Source organism: Saccopteryx leptura, chromosome 9 (assembly GCF_036850995.1).
Source record: "Saccopteryx leptura isolate mSacLep1 chromosome 9, mSacLep1_pri_phased_curated, whole genome shotgun sequence".
Lineage (NCBI taxonomy): Eukaryota > Metazoa > Chordata > Mammalia > Chiroptera > Emballonuridae > Saccopteryx > Saccopteryx leptura.
Window position 1 is genome coordinate 76,777,502 of NC_089511.1, and position 21,107 is coordinate 76,798,608.

A 21,107-nucleotide genomic window follows, 5' to 3' on the forward strand; every position below is an offset into this window, starting at 1 on the left:
ACTCCAGGGCCGCACAGGAGGTCCGAACACCAAATAGTCTCTCCTCTTAAGTAACTGAGATCTCTCGCGGCGCGGCCGCCGGGATAAGGAAGGGTGGGGAGCGGGTCGCGGAGGAAGTCCGCCCGCCCGCCCGATTTGATTCCCCGAGATCTGGCGGCGGAGAAACCAGAAGCTAGGTGGGCAGCGGCGGCAGTTTTTCTCCGAGTTATGCGCTGGGCTCCCCGCCTTTCCCGGCCACGTGATTCCCGGGGACTCGCAGATTGGGGCAGGAGAGGGTCACGTGTTTCCTCTGTTTCACACTCGGCCCCCACTTCTCACTCTCCCTGCCACCTTCGCTTCTCCTCCTCGCCCCCCCGCCAAGTTCTCTGGGTATCTCCACCCCTCCATCAATTGTCAATGTTCCTCGACCGCAATCAATCAGTTATTTGTCAGCTCTTGTCAATCCGCCCGTGATTTATGTCAGCTTTTGTTGCTGATTACAAGGCGGGTGCGACTTGAAGGGAAAAAGAGAGAGAGAGACGGAGAGGAAGGAAGAGATCGGGGGGAACCCAGAGGAGGAGGAAAGAGGAGCAGCCTCCTGGGACAGGGGGGGTGGGGGTGGGGCGCTAAGGAAAGAACGAAAGAGGAGAGGGAGGCGCTCGGCGTCGGGGAGATGAACAGTGAGAGTCCAGTGCGCAGGTGCGGCCAGGGTGCCGAGAGGGAGCGCAGGCCTGGGGCGCGCGCCTCGCCCTCTCGGAGTCGGAGACAGACTCACACCCTTGAACCTTTGGTGACTCCGATCCTCTGGGGCCGCGGAGTTCGGAGCGGCTCCCGATACCCAAGACGGGCAGAGGCGATGTCTAGCTTGGGAGATCTTTTTCTTTCCTAGAATATTCCCTCGGGGGCCTGTAGTGTGTGGCTGCCCGGCTGCTAGCCCGCTGGGCACGCCACCCTCCGCGGTGCCCTGACCCCAAACTCGGAGACTTCTTCCTAAGAGCCACATCACCAACGTAACCTTGAGTCCTGGAGGTCAATGATGGGGTATCCCCCTCAGTTCTTTGAACCCCTTCGGATGGTGGCTAGGGCTGAGAGGCTACGGAGAAGAGGCCTGACCGTAGGTGTGTGAGGGAAGACACGTCTCAGGCTCACTCAAGCCCCTTCCCCAACCCTTGACGACTGCGCGCGCCGTCCAGCAGGCTTGGCAGCGGGGGTTACTCGGGTCTGCTGGCTCGAATTTATGGGAACGCAGAGCTGGGATTGACCTGTGCTGCGAGAGCAGAGTGAAGGCACGAGGGCGGGAGGGGGTGGCTGCCTGTGGGAACACGGGCTCTTCCAGGGAAGCGGAGCGGGACTGCCGCGTTCCCCTCGATTTGCACCGTCACTCGGGCTGTTTGTGAGGAGGAGGGGAGGCGCTGTGCGTGACTCCGTGTACCTGATTTCTGGGTGTACGAGTGTGTGTGTCTGCCTTTGCCGCTGTATGAGTTGTCAGGGGTTTGATAGCGCCCGGAGCGAGTTCGAGGGTCACCTTCAGAAAGTCGCAGAAATTGGAAGGGGGACGAGAGGACACATCCCCTTATTCGGAAGGACTTGGAAGACTTTGAATATCCCCTCCCCCACTTTTCCGCCCCAGCTCCTCTTTTGTTGTCAATTCTTTTGATAAATGGCGGGGCAGGGAGGGCTGGAAGCTAGGAGCCAGTCTGTACCCGCGCGGGGGCGGAGGCCAGGCCGGGACGCCGGTTTCCACCCGCGCTCCTCGGGCGCCGAGCCGCGTGCGCGCGGGGTCGGCTTTCGGACCTGCCCTCGGCGTGCTCGGCCTCGCCTCCAATCACCCTGTTCCCCCTCCCCCACTTTTCTCTCTCTCTCACCCGCACGGTACCGAGAACTTTCGGGGTGAGTTTTAGAATTTTCTTGTAGGCATTCATTTTTCTGCGTTTTAATCTTAGCCCTTGATTCTTCAGGTTGGTAAACTTCATGAAATGGTAACTTGGCTAAAGATAATTTGGAGAAGAGGCGAGTAAGGCAGTGTGTAATTTGGGCTGCTGCTTGTTGGTGTGTGTGTGTGTGTGTGTGTGTGTGTGTGTGTGTGTGTGTGTAGGTGTAAGAACACACCTGCATTCAAAGGGTTTGGAGTGCCTGTGCGACAACTGAGGAGGGTGGTTTGGGAGACACTGAGGAGGGTGGTTTGGGAGATGGCAGCGAGGCCATAAACAAGGTTGTGAAGATCGGTCTTGATCATCAATGGGGAGCAAGTCCCGGGTAGTCTTAAACTGCCTGTGAAGAGCAGTGTGTCTGTGCAGCCGCTTGTGTCCTGCAGGTGTGTTCGTGTCTGTCTGCATGGCTGTCAAGGTGTCGGCCCGGGTCAACTGTGGAGATCTCAGCTCTGCGAAGCCAGCGGTGGGCGGGCTTTTGCCGCAGCCTCCCGGCGAGGTCCAGACACTGAGTGCTGGGGGCGGTGGCCATAGCTGGTGAGCAGGGTGTGCCCCACTCCCTCACCTCTGTCTCCAGGCTCAGCTCTTCACCTCTTCCGGAACTGGGTGAGGCAGCAGTAGCACCCAAAGCGTGAGAGTAACCAGAGAGCGGCCTCCGTGTCCCGCGGAGCGGGAATGCCGTTCCCTGCGCAGCATGGCGACACACTCTCGCAGGCCTGCACGATGCTGCGCGTGTGCGGGCCGTGGTCCGCGTGCACTCGCTCTTCCCCAAGCCCAACTCGGAAGGTCCGAGCGCACGAGGGCGCCTGCAGGCCTGCGCGCCCCGGGACAGGAGGAAGCTCCCGCATTGGAGCAGGCGCTTCCAGCCCAGGAGGCCAAGTCCCCAAAGGCCGAGCCGGCCGTGGGGGTGGGGTGTTATTAATTACTCGGCGTTAGGCCCAATGCTTCCAACCCCCAGCTGCGGTTGGCGTGGATGTCCTGTGGATTTTATTTGCACACAATAGAAATGATTTGTCTTCTCCAAAAAAGGATTGGGCAAGGCAGATATTCGAGGAGGAGGCGGGAGGAGGAAGAAGGGGAGAGAGTTGAGGCAAAAAGTTTGAAAATGCCTTGAACTATTCACTGTCGAGATGGCTAATCAGTATTGAGGCCGGAGGGCAGGCGGGCCGCCTTTCACCGCAGCTTTCCTTTCATCTCCAGCTCGGCGGAGGCGCTCAATTAAAAGCCTATCAGTTTGTAAGTAAATCAACGCCTATCAGAGTTGTCACATCAAACAAAACGATTATTATTGCAGCCCGCCTCCCCTATTAATCTCCCTCGAAGATAATCCGCCTGACAGGTCAGGTCCGGCGAGCTGGAAAGCCTGGCCCAGAGCGCCCGAACAGTCCCGGACTGGCGCGCGCCCCTGGGGGCCTCCCCACCCCGGTGTGCCCAGCCTCTCGGGCCTCTAGGAGCAGGGAGAGAAAGGGGCGCTCAGAGGCCGCTGGGTCCAGGCCTGACTCTCCGGACTGGGAGCGGGGCCCAGATTCACCGGACTGGTAGGAGGCGGTTCTGGGTGGCCTTTCCTCTTCTCGAGGCCTTGAAGACACCCGCCTCGCCCAGGTCACAGCCCGGCCTGTTCCCGGAGTCTCGCCAAGACTTGCACTCTTCTCGACTCGCCTCCTTTGGCTTTCTTTTTCCTGTACACCTTTTCTTTTTTGTTTCCTCTCCCACTTCTCTCCTGTCTCCCTAGTCATTTTCTTCTCTTCCCGCTCCCTGTCCTTTCCCTCTGCCTCTTCCCAGGGACTGTTTCCTGCTCTCGCGCCCTCCTCTAGGTATGCCGTACACACTACTGCGGCACAGTCACACTCTCTGAAGAAGGGCCTTCTCAGGGCCCGGGTTATTTCTCTCCGCCAAGCCTGCCTCATGAGTGTGTGCAATTCCCAGGAACTCCTGACAAAGTCCTTCTTAATTTTTTCCCAAGCAGGGGCTCTCAAAAACTCTATGCCTGTTTAAGGATTGGGTGCATTTGGGAGGGAGGTGATAGAGAGAGAAAAAAAGAGACAGACCAGGGCAGTGAGATGGGTGGACGGTTGCAAGCCCCCTTTTCTGTAATTAGTATTTGGTCTTGTAATTTCACTGCTACAACGTTGCAGACCTTGCTGATGGCATTGCCTAGGCGTTGCAAATATGCGGAGGAGACCCCCCAGGCATCTGGGCCTCAGCACCGAGTTTGTGAAGGGTTGCCTAACGTTTCATAAGTAGAGACACGCAGATAACTGCTTCTGTGACCTCACACTGGCGCCTCACGGGCCAGGCGGCTTTGATAACTGCATGGGTGTGAAGTCACGGCCTTCTTTCAGGTGGTCTCCGGCTTGGCGCTCTGGGATGCCACGGAACCAAACACCACTCGCCCTCTTCCACACTCTTGCTACAAATTGATAGGCCCAAATGGCCATTGCCTGAGCCCAGTGGAACCAGGATGAGAGGTGGTTGGAGCGTTTGAGGTAAGGGTTACCCGCCGGACCCCAGGCCTTACTTCCCTCAGTGCCGGGTTCCAAGCCCCAGGAAGACTTCCTCACCACGCAGGTATCATAGAGATTCCCCTACTGCCACCGCCCAGGTGTACTTTTCAAGCGCTGCCATGCTGGCGGCCCCAGCAGTCACATGGGGTCTGAAGCTGCGATATCGAATAGAGCCCACCTCAAGGTGCTGGGGGCCCGGAGATGCAGGACTTGTGGCCCCCACCCTGGGTTCCCCAAAGCCCCTCTATTTGTGCACACTTTCTATAGTTGACCAGGTGGGAATATTTATTTCTATACCCATAAATATTGTAGCCATGTAATGGCTTAGTTACCTGTAAGGCTGTTTTTCTTAGATGTATTTATTTCATCTCTGTCACGCCACAGATATTTAAAGAGGCACATACTGTACCTCTCCATGATGTGGAACTCACTGTAGCTATGGGAAATATTCTGCTGGGTGGTTATTTGTATATAACTGCTATCTCTAGCCCAGATAACACCCAAGCAGGGGCTGTAAAAAGACACTTGCTGTAGATTTTTTCCAACTTAACTGTATGTCCACCCAACGAGAATTTAATGATATTTTATATCCCTCCATAGATCTAAATATTCAGATGTTATGTTATATGCCCTTGAGCTGGAAGCAATCTTCCGTTAACACTGGACGGGGAACTGTTTGTGTAATTTTCAGCCCCCTGCATTACACATGAATCTTGATCTAATAAATTCAACCTTGTCATTTTTAGAATCGACGGGATTTCTCTGGTTGCGGCTTGCACTGCCTCTATCCGAATAAACCCAGGTCGCAGGCAACGGGCAGGAAACGGCTCCGGTTCTCCTGTACGCAGACGCATCGGCCCAGAGCGGGACGCACGGTTCCCCCGTGCTCGGGAGGCTGCAGTCCGACCTCCGAGGGAGGCTGGATTGTCGGCGCCCTTGGGTCAGGCTGCCCCTCGCTGCTGCGCAGAGCCTCGCAGCCCCGTATCTGCCGGCGCTCCAGCAGTGCGCGGGGCCGAGTCCGCCCGCGGTGAAACTGAAAGCAAATTCCGCGGCAGACGAGGCCCGAACTTGCTTCGACGCAAGTTTGCAGCAGAGATTCGGTGGAGGCTTTCGGAGGACCGCGCGCGAGAGGCGGGGCGGTAGGTGCAGAAAGCGCGGGCGGCGGAGGTGGCCCGAGGCGAACCGCTGGGGAAGAAGGTACCCACCCTTCCCTATTTCTCGACAACTCCCGGACCTAGCCCGTAGAAACAGTTTCCAAGGTGCCGCTGACGCCTAGGATGCGTTTGTGGGGATTGAGCCCGGCAGGACGTGACTGTGTAAAAGTTGTAGAAAGAGCTTCCTGGAGAAGCGTTCACCCAGCGGGGCTCCGAGAAAGCTGGGGATCAGTCTGCCCTCCCCGGAGCGGAATGATCAGAAATCTACTTGGGGAATCTCCTGCTCAGTCTGTTCCCCTCACCTGGAAACTGCGCTTAAACAACTTCCCGCTGCCTGCACTGCAAACTTCCCGCCGTCAGAGGACGAGGCTGGGACGCAGAGCGAGGCCTCCCCTCGGCCCGTTTAGCCCAAAGACAGCCTTGCGCGGGGGTGAAAGGACGAGAGTGGTTCCCGTCCTCACCGGCTACCCAGACTTCACCGCCTACTTCCCAACACGCCCGAGCGAGAGCTTCCTCTTTGGGAGCGGCAGTCTTGGGGGGCTGGCTAGGGCGCAAAGCACGCGCACGGAGCCGGGCAAGGGGTGGGGGTGGCGGCCGCCCGTCTCTCCGCGGGGCCTGTCGCCGGGCCGGCCGCGGCGGGTGAGTGATGAGGGCAGAGAAGGGCGCCCATAAATCGCGGGTGTCAGGGCGAAAAACTCTCTTTATTGTCTGCGTGATGGATGGGCCCAGGGACGAGACACCAAATACTTCGTATCGCCTTTAAATGGGAACACATTTTCCGCGGCCATAATTCATGTTTTTTAAATAGAAAGTTTGAAATGTTGCCTATATTTCACCGGCCCTGACATATTTATGAATCGCTCCCTGCATGCAAATATCATTATTTAAAGCGCCGGGGAGAGCTCAGGGGAGGGGTGGAAGCGCGGCCCCCAGGGTGTGGGGGTGGTGAACCGGGGAAATGCTGCTGGAGGGGGTGGGGCATCTCCCTAGAGTGAAGACAACGATGCGCCGAGAAGAGCCTTATCCGGAGGCCGAGCGCACCGGGCTCCCTTCCGCGACAGACCCCGAGTCGCTCCGGGAAGTTTGCACGGCTTGGGTTGAAAACCAGCCCTTGCCTCCTGCGGGGAAACCAGGGGGGCCTTCTGCGTCCCTCTCTCAGGCCCTGATCCAAGCCGAAGCCCCGTGTCCAAGAAGGAAGTAAAAAAATAAAATAGAATTTAACAACGCAAATAATAACCATCCAATATGTTTCGTGTTCTTTGCCATTGCATCGATTTTTATTGATTTCCATTCTGCAAACCTGAGATTGTGCGCGCCTGGGTGGGGCGACTGTCCGACCCTAGTCACCGCAAGAAGTGGGTGGGGGATAACCCTCGGGTGCCTCGGCTCGCCCCCACCCAACTAGCTCACTACTTCTCAGGCACAACGGAGCCTGCGCAAGACGCAGGGTCACGACTGATCAGGCTCCCAAGCTAAAGGGGGCTTCAGTCCCGCCCCCTCCACTTCTATAGTGCACAGCAGCGCTCCTGGGGTCTGCGTCCGCCCTATCCGAGATCCACTGTCAATACAATAGCTTTGGAAAAAAGCCGGGCACGTGCTGCATCCTCTCGTCCCTGCCAGTCCAGCCTGGGAGGCACCCACACCTGCGCTCTCACTAGCCCTCTTTACCTGTGCAGTCCCCCGCGGCGCCTGCGGCCGCGCCAGTAAGAGAGGAATGAGAGGGAGGGCGGGGAGTAGGAAGGACCGAGGCACCACCCGAGACAGCCAGATACGCAGATCCGGGGCCTCCTCTTCGGACCTAGTGTTGGGGTCTTGGCTGAACTGGATATAGGAGCCGAACTGCGCTGGGGAGAACTGGCTGGGAGAAGGGCTGGAATAACCTACCTGGGAGGGCGCGGAGAGCCCCGCGGCGCGGCCGCTGGGGGCGGAGCCCGGGCTGCCGTGCGGCCCCGCCCCTCCGGCACCCCGGCCCGCCCCTAGCTCTTAGGCCCGCCCCTAGCCCTTAGGCCCGCCCCTAGCCCTTAGGCCCGCCCCTAGCTCTTAGGCCCGCCCCTAGCTCTTAGGCCCCGCCCCGCAGGCGGGGCGGCGAGATCTCAGGCCCGAGGCAGAGGCCGGGCAAACCGCCGGGTCTCGCGGGAGGGCCCTGGGCAGCCTCCGTTCCTCGGCTGGGGGCTCTGTTTTAAGATTTAAATCATAGGAACGGAAGCACATATACACTAGCAACTTCGCCCAAACTCTCACGTAAGACTTTGTCAAACTCTGGTCTTTTGGTAGCCGAGACCTGGCTGGCCAGGGGCTCTCACACCTTCTCTGGAACCGTCGGACCGAAGGGAACACATATCCGAGCCCGCCGGGTCCCACCTGTCTTGCGGGAAGAACAAAAACAAAAGTGAACACTTTTCTAGCGTACGTTCTGTTCCAGGTGCTAAGAACTGGGTATGAATTATGTATGCCCTTACAGCAACTGTCTGAGGTGAGTCCTGTACCCTGAGTGCCCTGTTTATAAAGACATCGAGGTGCGGAGAGAAGAAATTGGCCTTTTCTCACTCACATCTCATCCATCTTCTTATCTCTTCTTCAGACCCCAGCATTTCAACACGTCACGCGAGGGCCCGCTGCTGGGCGCTCACCGCCCCGATGGGCTGTCAGAGGCCTTGCTCCGCGGCAGGGGGCCTCGCAGAGGAGCAGGGGTCAAACGGGTGGATGGGGCTCAGCCCTTGGGCGGCTCTCAGCCTGGTGGGGAAACCGGACCACAGAGCATCCTCTCGAAGTTTCTCCGTGCTGCTGCCAAAGCCTGGGTGTTCCTTTTAAAAAGGCGTATCAGACCCTGTTTCTCTTCTGCTTAATGGCCTCTGGGTTCTCATTGTTCTTAGGATCAAGTTGAGCCCATGGCTGGCAGGTCTCTGAGGCTTGATTTGCCTCAGCTTGCTTTCCTGCCTTTGACTGCCTCCTGAGCCCTTCAGCCTGAGCTCCTGCTCATCAGTGGCTGCCTTTCGCTTACTCAAATGTTCCGTGCTACTTCCCACGGCAGAACCTTGCTAATGCTTTTCCTTCTATCTGGAATGACCTTCTGTCCTCTCCACCTTATTCCACAGCTCCTGTGTCTTCAGATCCCAGCTCACACACCACTCCCCTGCACCTTCCTACCTGGTTACTGGGTCAGCACCCTGTAATCCTCTCTCAGAGCACCTACCACACTGGGGTTTCCTGCAGAGAGTATCCCCTTTACTAGATGATAACTTAGAGGGGTCAGGGACTGGGGCTTTTCCTTCAAAGGCTTAATGAAGAAACAACTGTGCTGAATGAATGAATAACTTTTGGGGTTCACTCCACTTTTTGAAATCATCAGTAAGTATTCTTTATGATTTCATATGCTGAGATGTTTTCAATTTGGTAAGGGGAATAACACAAATCTCATGGAAAAAAGATTATTTTGAGTCTCTACATTGTAAATATCAAAAAAGTAAATGCTCAAGGAAGTTGAAGAAGAGAAATGTCTGGTTTTCCAGCCATTTATTCAGTTTCAAAGTGCAAGATGTGCTAGTTGACACAGTATAATGGACCCCCCCTACACACACAATGACCACTTCTCTCACCATTCAGGTATGTTTGTCCCAAGTCTTCAGCCCCAGTCCCCTCTCCTCTTCCTTATTTGACATATTATTGCTGTCACAGTTAAGTTCTTTATTCACTTCTACTGAGCTGCTGCTACAAGAACCTTCTAATTGTTCTGTACATCTTCAGCTTTCTTGCCTCTAATCCATTATACATATTCCTGCCAGGTTAATTTTCTTGATCATGTCATTCCGTTGCTCAGAAATCTTTAGTGGCTCCCAATTGTCCTGACTCTTCATAATCTAATTCTAAAATACTTTTTAAAGGCTTTGATTAAGTTGAATTCCAAAATTGTAGAAGAAAAGTCAATCTCAACCCACAAAGCACTCAAAGATATGTAATGAAAAACATTATGATCTCACCCAGCTCCTCTCCAATTTCCCACCCAATCTCCTGATATATTCAGTGTCAACAGCCCAGGGTGTAACTGTTATCCTTTTTGTCTATGTTCATTATGTTCATATAAACTACTCTCATATATATATGAGGCTATTATGTTTGTTTATTTACACAAAAATGGTTATATTAAAGTCCTAATATTTTTTAGTTTTGTCTACCTATTATCTGAATTCTCTTCCTGTTTGTTATAATGCAGGTCCTGCTTCCAACTACAGAAGCTGAAGGGGCCACATCCTCCTTCTCCCTGCCCTGGACGGCTGAGGCTCCACCAATAGGAATCTTTGATTCTCAGGAGGTGAGCAGAAGATTGAAATAGGTTGGAAATCCTCAGCAGCAGCAGCAGAGACTATGAGAGCCTACACGGAGCACTGACCCAAATCAATAGCACTAACTGTCTAGGGAGGCTGAGTGGAGAAGACAGTTGCTGCCATGTACAGTATGATAAGAACAGCCATCAGGCAGTGGTCTAACCAGACTGTTGCCGTAACATGACCAGCTGCATCTTCCATTTTCCAGCCACTCAGTTCCTGTCCATTCCTCAAGGCTGAGTCCCCAGTCCTCTTAATGATTTTCTGAGCTTCTTGAAATCCTTCTGATAAATTCCTATTCTCCTTAAATTAGCCAGAGCTGGGTCCTGTCATTCACAACCAAGAATATCAATTGTTTGCCATAGCATAGCTCTTCGGGTAGCTTCTAAACAGATCTGATGGCAATTAATTTTTAGTTGGGCTCCTATGATGGGTACTGTTGGCTGAATACCTCCAACCCAGGCAGGCAATGATTTCAGTGAAAAGGCTGGTAAATTCAGTGGAAAGAATCAGTCATGCCAGAATTAGTGAGAGAACGTATTTAATGTTCAGATGATTTTATAGAATGCCTACTGTGTTCTGGACACTACACTGTTCTATGTAGCTTCACAATTTCACCTTATTTACTTCTAACCAAAGCTCAGTGAGAAAAGAATTATTATCCCGATCTGGTCCAAGAATGTACAGAATTTTTCCCTTTTACTTTGAACCACTCACCCCATAAGCCTCAATGGCACTCACCATGTCTGATTAAGGTTTCTAAGGCATCAAAGGGCACTGTCAAGATCGACCACCTTAGGTGACAATCAACTCTGATTCTTCTCAGCAGAGCTTAAGAGCTTAAGTGCCTGGTACTTTGGAGTGCTCAGAAACTGTTTCTGGAATGCAATCAGTGGCACTGGGAACACTTTTGGGCTCCATTTCCTGGGGAAGATGGTGGCTTGAAGCATTTGAGGTCTGTGTATAAGTAGAATCAGGAAGAGGTAGTAGGTTTTCCTTCCACACTGCACTGCATTCTCCCCAACCCTTGACTTTGACCAGATGCTTCAGATCTTTGGGTTAAGTGTTTAGTCTTCTCTTCCTTTCTCTATCTCTATTTCTACTTCTTCTCCCCCTTCCCCCTTTCCAAAGCATTAATTAAGGACATGAATGATGTCATCTTACTGTTATTTCCTGCAGAATCCACCACATACATCAACAATATCCAATAAGTGTTTGTTACATGAATCCAGTTTCAAAGATTTTCTCAGTCCCCACCTTTGCTACTGAATCTTTTGTGCTCTCAGGGACTCTTGCTACCATACCATTCTTTTGCCACATTCTTTTTTTTTTAATTTATTTTTCATTTATTGGGATGACATGGTGTGCCAAGCGATACAGGTTTCAAGTGTACAAATCAATATGACACCATTTACACCCTGTATCGTGCCCCCACCGCTCCAAGCAGTCTCTTTCTGCCCCCATTCCCCTCTTTGCCTTCCTCCCCTACCTCCACCCCTTCCTCCCTCTGGCGATTGCCACCCTGTTGTCTGTACCTATGCCTTCTGTATATATGTCTTTTGGCTAATCCTTTCACCTTTTGTCCAATTTCCTCATCCCACCTCCCCTCTGATAGCTGTCTATCTGTTCCATTGCCACATCCTTATCCTCGCCATGTTCCACTTGAAGAGCCAAAGGCCATGTTCTTCCTCTCTGTGCCTTCCCTCTTCAAAAGAAAAGGAGGCCTTTTCAGATTAGGGGGTTTAGGGGTGCGAAATGACAGCAGTGGCCCGAGGAGCTGGCTGCCATGGGGAGGGAGGTCTGCCAGGCTCTGGAGGTGGGGGTTTGGGGAGTCTGGTGAGGATCACCCCTGTCAGAGAATCAGTATCATCTTCAACCTCCTTCCCCTTTAATGACAGTCAGCCACCAGTTGTGTAGATTGATTCTCCTTGTGATATGGGAGCTCCACAGTGCTACAGAATAAATGAAGGAGCTACTTCCTACAGAACCAAAATGCAAAAGAAGTTAGTAAACATGTCAAAGTGTGGCTGGGGTCAAGGGAGCCAAATGTAGGTTAGCCCCAAATGTCACCAAGATAAAAAGTAGGGGAACAAGGGCTTTCTAGGAAGCATGGCTTCTACCCTCAGGTGCTTCAGCTCCACCTAAAAGCCTCCTGAGTTGTCTCCTCACAGCCCCACTACTCACACACCAAACACTGCTTCGACTGGAACTGCATTGCTACAGACCTTCATTGCAGTCCATTCCCACCCCAAACTGTTTCACATGCCTTAATTCCTCTCCTTCAGTCTTCTTACTGTCAAAGCTTACTTTTTACTGTCGATGAAGACTAGCCATCCAGCCAGACTAGGATTTTGTCTCTTGTATCAACACACCTTCCTGAGTCTCATCTTTGCTTCTGAGACTCCATCTTACCACCCAGCCCAGGGGTCAGTCTTCCCTCCCTTCCCTCCATCAGAGTAGATCACAGTGCTTCTGCGTGTGGTGGACTTGGGTGTGCAACTGCTTGGTTCCAAAGAACAGTACTGCCACATTGTTTTAGATGTGTGACTTGGAGCAAGGTTCTTAACCTCTTTGAAGTTTCGATTTCCTCCTGTGCAAGATATATGCAATAATGGTACATACCTGATGGATCAGTGGGCAAATTAAATGAAACAGTGCATGTGCCTAGCACACAGAAAGTGCTCAAAGTGATTATTATTATTACTACCCCCCCCCCCCGTTCTTTCCTACCTCTGAGCCCCTGGAGAGCTGCTGTCTACTGTCTGTGCCACTCATCTGACAATTATCTTCTAATTGGTGATATCGTTTGCTAACTATTTAAATTTGTATTGTTTAACTTTGTGTGTATGTCTGTGTGTGTGTGTTCAACTTACCAATTAGATTTTAAGCTTCTTCAGGCCTGAACCAGATGCCTTCTTTATATTCCTAACACAGCCTACCAAAAGGTTAAGTAAAAAATAGGTACAAATGAACACTTATTAATGTGAATAATAAAACATTCAGTTTCTGTATAGATAGTCCTTTTATGTTTTCCCTTAATTCTCACATCAATCCGTTACTCCTATTTTACAGACGAGGAATAGTTTATAGAGAGGAAGTCTGCCCCAGTTCCAAAGGTCAGGGCTCTTTCTTGCTCCACAGTGACCTTCAGCTTTCAGAAATTCTTGCAATGCCTCCCTCTCCTGGGTACCGTCCAAATGCACCTTCTCTGCTAGGCCAGTTCAGCATTCCTGCCAGCTCTAGCATCCTTTCTATGTGCCCATGGGAGAGATGTTGGAGACATATCATGATATGAAAAGATTTGGTTATAAAAAAACAGATCCACAATCAATACATGACACCTAGAAGGCAGGATACAAGGTTCTGTGTGATCAACCACTGGTCATCTTAGTGGGTGAGGTCATGGGGTGATTTTAGTTTTCTTCTTGCTCACCTGTAGTTTCTAGTATAGACACTTATTACCTTTATAAATAGAGAAAAGAAAAACAATACAAGTTTTGTTTGCTCATTTTACGTAGACAACCACACAGTGCTTCCAGAACTCTCTTTGCTTACCTGCTCCTCCCAGTTCCCTCTTACTAAAAATTGCTGCCAATGGAGGCGACTCAACCTCTTTCCTTCATCTCTGGGCTGTGAGACAGGTGGGCAGAGTCCCATCCTTGCCGCTTATTAGTCACAGGTTTGAAATGCAGGGAAGGATGGGGAGGGAGAAGTGATTAGTGTTGGGTGGGAATTTGGGGATTCTTTTATCCCTTGCATCTCAAAGGCTGACAGGTTGTGGGGTGGTGGTGGAAATGACTAGTAATTTGTGAACCTTCTCTAAAGCTTACACTAAAGACACACTTCACAGTCTCTGTGACCTCTGCAACCTGGTGAGGCTTTGTTATGTAGATATTCTTAATTGGGTGAGTCACTTACTGCAAACAGCTTTGAGAGAGAGCACTGTGGGCTGTTTCAGTGGAGGCTTCCTACCTGGAGCTCTAACTCAGGAATCGGGCTGGCAACAATGGCTTCTAAGTAGCTCCACCCACTCCATAGAAGTGAGAAGTGGTCCTTGTGACTGGGAGTCCGCACAGTGAGATTTGAGGGGGAGTGTTGAATTATGAATTTGCCCTCTTCCCTCTCCCTCTTACATAGTCTATAGATCACCTATTCTGGATGAAGCTGGGGATATTTTGTGATAGAAACTGGATTCCCTACATTCTAGGAGCTGACCAACTACTTGAAAATCAGGGACAGATATAAATGTACATCACAATACTACTTAGTAGACATTAATGCCAGGCACAGGGGAAGTTCTTTATAGTGATGATTCCGATTTGGAGCCACCACTGAGGGCTAGAGCATTAGAGAAAGGTTGTCAACAAAGATGAACAACACTTGAAAGGGGGGGGAGGGATTCCCAAGAAGAAGAGACTTTTGCCACCAGCAAAGTCACCATAATATCCAAAGTCAGGGCCTCCTGCACACCGAGCTTGGCTCAGATGTTGGATGCACTGAGTGCAATGTAGAAATGATTGACTAGGTCCTTAAATGATGCAATTTACATCACCACATGCTATTTTTGGTCCTAGAGTATCCCTGCTGCTTCCTCCAGAGGTGGACACATGCTTGTAGACTTTTTAAATGCATTGTCATCCCCCCTCCTTATTCTAGTGAATGGCACCATGTTGGCTCTTCCATCCTCGATGCCCAATCAGAAATCAAATCCTGGCAATTAGGCTGTGGTCTTTGCAATTTCTCCCTTCAGGCCCTCACCACCCTTCGTGGATGTCCAGTGCACTTTCAGAGCCTGTGAGGACATTTTCCTGACCCTCCTCTTCCTCCTAATGCATCCTACCCACAACTGTCAGACCAATTGCTCTAAAACACAAATGTTTAATAACCACTTCCTTCCACTGCACTGAAAGTGAGGCTTACATATCTCTTTACGATCTGGCCCCTGCCTACTTTTTTGGCGATCTCCCCATCTTCAAAGTCACCAATGACCTCTGTGTTGTTAAATCCAATGGTTAATTCTCTGAACTCAATTTACTTGATTTTAAGTAGAACTGGACAAGCCAAATCCCTCTTTCTTCCTTTTATTCTTTAACATTTTATTTATAATATTTTGTACTTATGAAAAAAATTTAAAGACCAAAAAAATAAATGCCCAATTTTTTTTTACCTGGACTTCAGCTAACATGTTACCATGTTTGTATTCTCTCTCTCACACAAATACACATACTTTTTCTTTGATCCATTTGAAAACTGTAGGCATCTTTATGTTTTCCCTAACTCCTTCTCTTGCATTTCCTAAGGAAAAGAACATTCTCTTACAAACCACAATACAACTTGCACACCTAAGTTATGTTAATTCAATATCATCAAATGTTTTAAACATTTCCAGTTGTCCCTAAAATGTCTTTTTAGCCCCCCAATTTCAGTATCCAATAAAAGATTATGCATTGTATTTGGTTTTTGTGTCTCTTTAGTTCATTTTTATCTAGAACATTCCTCCCTGAAACCCCTTTTCCATGATATTGACATTTTGGGCAGTATAGCCCAGTTATCTTGAAGAATGTTCACTTTCTGGATTTTCCAGTTCCCTCACCAGTAGATTCTGGTTAAACATTTTGGCAATACAGCCATGTAGGTGATGTGTGCTCCCCATTGTGTCCCATCTGAGACCCAGAGTGTCAGGTTGTCTCACCCTTGAGCATGCTAAGTTTGAGTTCTTGTGTAGGACCATGACTACCAGACCTCTCCACTCTAAAGATTGTTTACTCCTTTGTAATTTATAGGTCATCTGTGGGATGATACTTTGAGACCATGTGGATTTCCTGTTCACCCAATGCTTTCAAAACCCCCTGATGATCCTTGGCTGAGCCCCATCTTTTTTTCTTTTTTTTTAAATTAAAAAAATTTTTTTTTCTTTTTTTGTATTTTTCTGAAGTTGGAAATGGGGAGGCAGTCAGACAGACTCCTGCATGCGCCCGACTGGGATCCACTCGGCATGCCCACAAGGGGGCGATGCTCTGCCCATCTGGGGCGTTGCTCTGTTGCAACCAGAGCCATTCTAGCGCCTGAGGCAGAGGCCACAGAGCCATCCTCAGCACCCGGGCCAACTTTGCTCCAATGGAGCCTTGGCTGCAGGAGGGGAAGAGAGAGACAGAGAGGAAGAAAAGGGGGAGGGGTGGAGAAGCAGATGGGCGCTTCTCCCGTGTGCCCTGGCCAGGAATCGAACCTGGGACTCCTGCACACAGGCTGACACTCTACCACTGAGCCAACTGGCCAGGGCCTAAATTAAAAATGTTTTAAAGTTGATTTTATAGAGAGAGGAAGGAAGAGAGAGAAAGAGAGAGACAGAGACAGAAACATCTGTTTCTGTATGTGCCCTGACCAGGGGATCAAACCAGCAACCTTTGCTTTATGTGATGATGATCTAACCAACCAAAGTCTTCAGCCAGAGCTGCTTTTTCTTTTTTTTAAATCACTTTCTTTTTTTGACTCCCAGGGCTTGGCATGATTTTGGTATTTACTGCTCCAGCTGCTCATTCTCAGTTTCTCTGTGATTCCTTCCATTCTCCTTTACCTCTGTGTTAGTGCTCTAGGGCCCACTCTTCAGATCTTTTTTTTTTTTTTTTTTAATCCTGTCTTGTGGCTTTAAATACCATCTAAAAGCTGAGGACTCCCAAACTTCTAACTCTGGTCTGGATATGTTTCCTTAACTCTATGTCTCCAACTTCCTCCTTGACGTTTCCACTTTTATGTCTCAAAGTCATCTCAAACTTCTTGGATCCAAAAGTGATCCTCCCCATTCCCTAATTTTTTTATCCATTTCACCATGACAACTCCCTTCTTCCACTTGCTGAGGCCAACATCTTGGAGTTACCTTTGACTCCTGTGATTCTCATAATTTGCATGTTGAATCCATCAGAAAATTCTGTTGATATATCCAGGCACTGTTCACTGTCTCCAGGTTTCCTGCGATAGACTGTGCTCTAGTGTCCCTTCTTCTTCCCTTTCCTGTCCGTGGTCCACTTTCAACCCAGCAGCCAGAACAACCCTTACAAAATGAGGGTTTTCCTTCCAAGGCTCTCTATCACACTCGGATTGTGAGCCCAAGCCCTGACCTCAGTCAGTCGGGCCCTAGCTGGTCTGCCCTCCTCCATGCCCCCCACCCTACCCTATGTTTTCATTTATCATTACTCTTACCCTTGTTCACTCCACTCCAGTTACTCTCACATCCTTGCTATTTTCCAAACCTGCCAGGCACCCTCTTGCCTCAGGGCCTTTGCACTTGCTGTTCAAGCTGCCTGAAACATTTTTCCCTTAGATGTCCATCCTAGATCTTATGTGTTCCCATGAATACTTCCAGCTGCTGCACCTTAAGGGCTTAGCCCGCTTGTGCTATGGGGCTAGGAGCAATCTGAAGTCTGGTGCAGCTGTACCTGGGATACTCATCTTTCTTACTGGGTGACACTACTCTTGGAGGTATTTGAGTTCAAGTTCACCACTCAAGCATAAGCAAAGTGACAACATGAGACTAAGAGAACACTTATAGCTTTTGTATTTGCTGTTCCTCTGTCTGGTAAACTCTTCTCCCAAGTGTTCTCATGTCTGGCTCCATCTTATAATTCAGACTTCAGCTCAAATGTTGCTCCCCTTAGAGAATTCTTCTCAGAATACTCCATGGCTTTCTGAAGCTGTGCAGTTTGTGCATCACAAAAGCCTTGTGAGTGGGGCTGATGTCTAGCCCATGCTCTGCTCATCAAGGATTTCACAGAAGAAAGAATCCAAAGGGCTAGCAGAGATCTTGAACATTGTATATAAATTTGCCACCTGCCCATGTTGTCTGCATAGCGTGCACCAGTACTAGCTCAAACTTTATATCTCACATACTTGAATTTATCTACTTGTTACCTGTGTCCTTCCACCAGAATGTAGACTTCATGAAAGATCTTATTTCTTATTGACGTGATAGGATGTGCCTCCATGCCTGACATGTGATAGGTCCTCAATAAATATGTACTAATAACTGCATTCTCTCTCATTTTAGGGAGATGTATACTCTTATCTTTTCATTTTAGTAACAAATAGATGCTGAAGCCAGTTAGTTTACATTTAAGGAATCTGAGGATGTTAGGAATGAAAGGATCCATCCAAAGGTACCTAGCTAGTTAGCAGTAAAGTGAGGTCTTGAACCCAGGACTCCTAGGCCAGGGCACTGGCCACTCCAAGGCTTGACCAGCCCTTCACCTGGCCTTGGCCTTCTGGCCCTGGTGGTGCCGGGTGCAGCCTGCACTTGCTTTGCCCTGACTCAGCTCTGTGCAGGGAGCTGGGCACCTCTGGGAGGAGTGGGAAGAGATGTGGAATTAATATTGGTAAATCACACCAGAACCCTCATGTATGCATTATTATTATTGTCCCCCATATAGTCTAAAATAATTCCTGTAAATAATTATAAAAATAAATCTCAGTGACAAATTTTTTATTTTATTTTATTTCTGGGAACACATTTATTCATCATAATCTCTTCAGGGGTAGGACAAATTGGAGCACAGGGTAGTGAATACAATTTGCAAATAGGCAATATAAGTAGAGAGAAAATTAATATGTATTTCTCAGCGCTCTAAAAGGAGAGGAAGAACATTAATAGCCATTTCCTTGCAGATATAACTTTGAAAATGTTATTTCTGATCCATCAGTGTGGGGCTTCATATGAGGAAAATGGTTAGAATGTGACAAGAAGTGATTAGATGTGAAACGGCATCTCTCTGGTGCTCCTGCCAGACTCCGCACCCTATTCTTACTGGCACATAGCAGGGCTTTTTTCAGGGTCGGCTGCTCACTTGCGGAATGACTCCCTGGGTCTTCGTTTGCACAATCAGTAACTGGAGTAGGTGATTTCTAAAGAGTGAATTTGGCTGATGGCAATCCCAAACTACTTGGGAGTACTTGAGAAAAGCAAAGGTTCTAGGACAGTGGTTCTCAAAATGTGCGCCCTAGAAGATTTTCAGGTGCGCCTATGGTATTCCAGAGAAATATGTGCCTGTTGGGGACCAAAAAACCAACAGGGTTTTTGGAGTTTAGATTTTTGGGGGACAGAGGTGTGGGAAATTGGCTGTAAGCTGACAATCTGCTCAACCCCCTCCTCACTTGCCTGATTAGGTTACAAAAGGCTATTAAACTGTGGTGCTGGATTGTTTACACTACCCCCCATGTTCCCTGGAAAGACTGGAGGTAAGTTTCTTCTATCCTTTGTTTGGTGTAAAGTTAAGATGATATGTACAGTGGGGGTTTTCTGCACTCAACACAATTAAGATTAAAAAGAGAGAAATTCTTCAATATGTTGATGAGGAAATGAGAGTTTGCCTTTCAAATATAAACCCAAACATTGAAGAAATCCCTAGGACACATCAGGCTCATGTTTGTCATAAACAAAAGAATGAAAAACTTAATACATTTGCATCAGGACCTGCTGAATTTACTAAATCTTACTAAGAATGTATCTATATATATAAAAAGATAACATTTTGTCACTTTTAAAATTTTTAACCCCTCTTTTTTATGAATTCTAAAAAGCGTAACTCAAAAAATGTAACATAAAAATGTTTTTTTAATGTCAGATAAATTTAATTTTGTCATATTTCATTTAATTACCATAAAAGCACGTTTGGACTTTATATTTTTTCTTTAATATTTGACTGAATTATTATAACATATTTCTCAGAAATTTGTATATAGTACACCTACAATTATTTGTAGGATTTTAAATGCGCCCCAACTTCAAAATGTTTGAGAACCACTGTGCTAGGATATCACTTACTGACTCTGAATATCATTTCCATATATTTTCACTGAGGAGGGTGTAGGTTCCTCAACCTCTCAGTGGCAGAACTTCTCCATATTAAGTTGGAATCTTGGAAAGGTACTTGGGGCCTAGACATTGCTCTCCTCACCACCACCCCCTGCCACTGGACAGGATACAACTGAGCAGCTTCTTCTGGTCAGTGTTCCCTTTCTCTCTGAGAAGTCCAACATGAGCCTGTCTCCCCAAGTTAGAGATGACTTTCCTCCTAGTCCCCGCTAAGGACTGGGGTATTGGGCAAGTCCAAACAAGTTGGGGAATCTGTTTCTGTCTGACCTGTGGTGGCGCAGTGGATAAAGTATTGACCTGGAATGCTGAGGCTGCTGGTTCAAAACCCAGGGCTTGCCTGGTCAAGGCACGTATGGGAGTTGATGCTTTCTGCTCCCCTCAACCCATCTCTCTTTCTCTACTCTCTAAGATGAAAAAATAAAACCTTAAAAAAAAAAAAGGCTGTGGTGGCGCAGTGGATAAAGCATCAACTGGAGAACTGAAATCACCAGTTTGAAACCTTGGGCTTACCAGTCAAGGCACATACGGGAAGCAATTACTATGAGTTGATGCTTCCCACTTCTGCCCCCTCTTTCTCTCTCTCAAAATAAATAAATAAATAAATAAATAAATAAATAAATAACAAGATCTCTTTCTCATTGCTGTGTTGGGGATTTGTAAAAATAATGCTAAGAGATTGGCAGAGAGCAGTTTCAATTATAAATTCTTTCTTCTGGCCCCTTCCTTCCCATCTTCTACCTTCTTTTCAATTAGGAAAGTAATAGTATGTATATTGCAAAGATCACAGAAGTGGAGTGAAAAGCAGGAGCCCTATTCCCACTCACCTTTCCACCTATTCCCTTCCCTACTACTTGCTAATGTTTGTGTTTTAATAGAGAATAACAAAATCTTTAAAGATCCCAAAGACGTGAAATCAGAGGCACTGAGAATTAACAATACTAGTAGTGATAATTATTATAATAGTAAATAAGAACAATAATCTAGCATTTTGCAATGACTCCTCATGCCAGGCATAATGATTACATTTAATATATTTATTTTAAAAATTTTAATTTGTTCTGGTTGGGAGCATAGATCACCCTCACTCCCCTCACATATGTGCAAATACACAGAGAGGGCCTGGAAACCTTTTCTCTTTCCTACACTTCCTGAAATATCTCCTTTAGGCTGAAAGAAGGCTGCCTCAGCAACAAAGAGCATTTGTATGCAGACATCCAGCCTATTTTTTTCAATTGAAATCTGAATGTGGTGTGTCTGAACTAGGGGCGGGGTCATGATTAATTATAGCAACCATCTTAATCTGCCCAAGCTCTAGGCCTGAAGGAAATGAGGCCAGGCTAAATAGAAATTTGACTAAA

General features: G+C 48.7%; 1 protein-coding gene and 1 long non-coding RNA gene across 2 annotated transcripts in view; both read left to right on the forward strand.

The window, feature by feature from the left end:
- The first annotated feature begins 1,121 nt into the window (after positions 1–1,121).
- Positions 1,122–5,239, forward strand: LOC136380597 (uncharacterized). Its single transcript, XR_010746971.1, has 5 exons — positions 1,122–1,869; positions 2,294–2,513; positions 3,108–3,143; positions 4,250–4,393; positions 5,158–5,239. It is a non-coding gene; the product is annotated as an uncharacterized lncRNA (long non-coding RNA).
- Positions 5,240–7,660: 2,421 nt separating this feature from the next.
- LRMDA (leucine rich melanocyte differentiation associated) overlaps positions 7,661–21,107 on the forward strand; it is a 1,214,945-nt gene continuing 1,201,498 nt past the window's right edge. Inside the window, exons 1-2 of the mRNA XM_066349607.1 lie at positions 7,661–8,038; positions 9,776–9,874. Coding sequence (XP_066205704.1) covers positions 8,015–8,038; positions 9,776–9,874 — 123 coding nt within the window. The 5' untranslated portion in view covers positions 7,661–8,014. The remainder of the gene's footprint in view (positions 8,039–9,775; positions 9,875–21,107) is intronic.